Below are 621 nucleotides of genomic sequence, written 5' to 3'. Positions count from 1 at the left end.
TTTATAGACATTTTAATGTAGAAACGTTACATATTATTTTAAGAAAACTTTAAGAAACTTATTTTAATAGTAAAAATAGTTCCTTCATCCTGGTCTGTGTCGTCTTGTCTGATGGTTTCTTGTCCCTCTGTCCTGGCTCCCAGCCTTCCTTCAGAGGTTGGTGGACCAAGACAACCATAAATTTGAGGAGTGGTGCAGTGAGATGGCCGACATGAGAAAACAGAGCGTGGATAAGGGCAAAGCCAAGCATGAGGAGGTGAAGGAGCTCTACGAGCTTTTACCTGCAAAAGACGGTCGGTAAAAACATTCCCTCATCACCCACAGTCCACTTAACAGAATGTTGAGATTTTCAATTTAAAGCACACTTAAAGTACAGACAGTGTAATAAAGGTACAGTCAAAGTAATGTGGGGATATTGCTTCATTTGTACAATAGCTCCCCTGTCTGTAGTAATACTGCTAGTACAACACACCATACTGAACTAAGATGATTTGTGATTTTTGCCAAAAGCAAATACTGTGTCTTGATGTTTTGTTTTGTACGAATAGAACGAGGTTCCAGTGGCAGTTTTGTCCACGAACAGAGCGAAGTACCTGGGTAACATGTGGTAGATACTTGTGT

General features: G+C 40.1%; 1 protein-coding gene across 1 annotated transcript in view; it reads left to right on the top strand.

The window, feature by feature from the left end:
- usp48 (ubiquitin specific peptidase 48) overlaps window positions 1–621 on the top strand; it is an 18,310-nt gene that overhangs the window by 7,529 nt on the left and 10,160 nt on the right. Inside the window, exon 12 of the mRNA XM_035661916.1 lies at window positions 126–293. Coding sequence (XP_035517809.1) covers window positions 126–293 — 168 coding nt within the window. The remainder of the gene's footprint in view (window positions 1–125; window positions 294–621) is intronic.

The sequence above is a fragment of the Morone saxatilis genome, unplaced genomic scaffold (assembly GCF_004916995.1).
Source record: "Morone saxatilis isolate NCDOM2014 unplaced genomic scaffold, NCSU_SB_2.0 Contig18, whole genome shotgun sequence".
NCBI lineage: Eukaryota > Metazoa > Chordata > Actinopteri > Moronidae > Morone > Morone saxatilis.
The sequence above is the reverse complement of the archived record's forward strand: the minus strand, read 5'-3'. Positions and strand labels throughout refer to the sequence as shown.